Source organism: Diaphorina citri, unplaced genomic scaffold (genome assembly GCF_000475195.1).
Source record: "Diaphorina citri unplaced genomic scaffold, Diaci psyllid genome assembly version 1.1 scaffold39624, whole genome shotgun sequence".
Taxonomy (NCBI): Eukaryota; Metazoa; Arthropoda; class Insecta; order Hemiptera; family Psyllidae; genus Diaphorina; species Diaphorina citri.
The window spans coordinates 9,335-10,640 of record NW_007416951.1 but is presented as its reverse complement, the minus strand read 5'-3'; the positions used below and the strand labels follow the sequence as shown (position 1 = coordinate 10,640).

Here is a 1,306-nt window from a genome sequence, read left to right as displayed (position 1 = left end):
TCAAGTAAGGGAGAAACTAGAAAGATCTGATATGATCAAGAGAAGAAGTGTCATTGACATCCCATCATTCTTTGTTGGATCAATCTTGTCTGTAACATCTGCAGACAAACATGATCCCAACAAAACAAGAAAATTTGTTGGGATTTGCATTCAGAAAAGATACTGTGGGCTGCGACATGAATTTGTGCTGAGGAATGTAGTTGATAATTTAGGTATTGAAATAGCATATGACCTGTATGACCCTACTATCCACAACATTACTGTACTACGCTTGGAGAAACGGTTGGATGATGATTTACTTTATTTACGAGATGCATTACCGAATGTAGTTGATAATTTAGGTATCGAAATAGCATATGACATGTATGACCCTACGATCCACAACATTACTGTACTACGCTTGGAGAAACGGTTGGATGATGATTTACTTTATTTACGAGATGCATTACCCCAGTACAGTACTTTTCCATTTGACATGGAGCCCGAGTATTTATTAGATGGTGCTCCAGTGCCAATCAATGATATCAAAGTTAAACTCAAACCAAGACCATGGGTTGGACGTTGGGAACGTAAAGGATACAAGGGTATTGATGATGTTGATCAACATATTACTGAGAAAATGAAGGGTCAAAAGAAGAAATTAGAAGAACCATGGGAGAAGTATGACTTAATGAAAGAATACCGGAGAACTATTCCTGAAGAAGAACAGGAAGAAATATTCTCTGAAGTTTTCTCTGAATTACATCAGTTGTCATTGAGCAACAAGAAATTGAAAAAGTCCAGAGTTTATGTCAAACCTAAGAAAACAGGATAATCATTGAAATTAATTACTTGAGGTGAGTAGCTTGTAAAAATTGAAGCTTTTAAGGGCTATGGTTTACCTACAGATTTTGTTCTCTTCTGGAGAAACTTCATTTAAATATTTTATTTATCAATAAATTTATTCATAATAGTTTTTTTTGGTAGTTCTGCAAAAGTCACGTCTGTGGAATATTGCTACCAAAGGAACTGGCACAAACAAGCAGTGACCAGTGTTATTATAGGGTTAGGTTAAACGCAAAAAGGAGTTTTCACAATTAGAGCAGTGATTAGTGTTATTATGGGGTTAGGTTAAATACAAAAAGGAGCTTTTCTTTTCCACGGACATGACTTCTGCATAATTACCTTTTTTTTTTTTAGTAGATTTTATTGAGATAAGTTTCTTCACAAACATTTGATTTTTTTTTCATTAATTTGTGAGTGTTCATTATTCTTACCTTAAAAAAAAAAAAAAAAAAAAAAAAAAAAAAAAAATTTCTCCCCCTTC

At 33.7% G+C, this 1,306-nt stretch overlaps 1 protein-coding gene across 1 annotated transcript; it reads left to right on the top strand.

Annotated features, from left to right (window-relative positions):
* The first annotated feature begins 6 nt into the window (after nucleotides 1-6).
* Nucleotides 7-841, top strand: LOC103523776 (39S ribosomal protein L19, mitochondrial-like). The gene is made up of 2 exons (XM_017449306.2): nucleotides 7-311; nucleotides 441-841. Exons 1-2 carry the CDS (start codon nucleotides 32-34, stop codon nucleotides 812-814), a joined length of 654 nt encoding a protein of 217 aa, XP_017304795.2. The 5' UTR covers nucleotides 7-31; the 3' UTR covers nucleotides 815-841.
* The last annotated feature ends 465 nt before the right edge of the window (nucleotides 842-1,306 follow it).

What these genes read in the sequence shown, in the direction of transcription:
- LOC103523776 (XM_017449306.2), top strand. Translation starts at nt 32, where the DNA reads ATGATCAAGAGAAGAAGTGTCATTGACATCCCATCATTCTTTGTTGGA. An exon ending in TGATTTACTTTATTTACGAG is followed by an intron (nt 312 to 440) that starts ATGCATTACCGA and finishes TTTATTTACGAG; the next exon opens with ATGCATTACCCCAGTACAGT.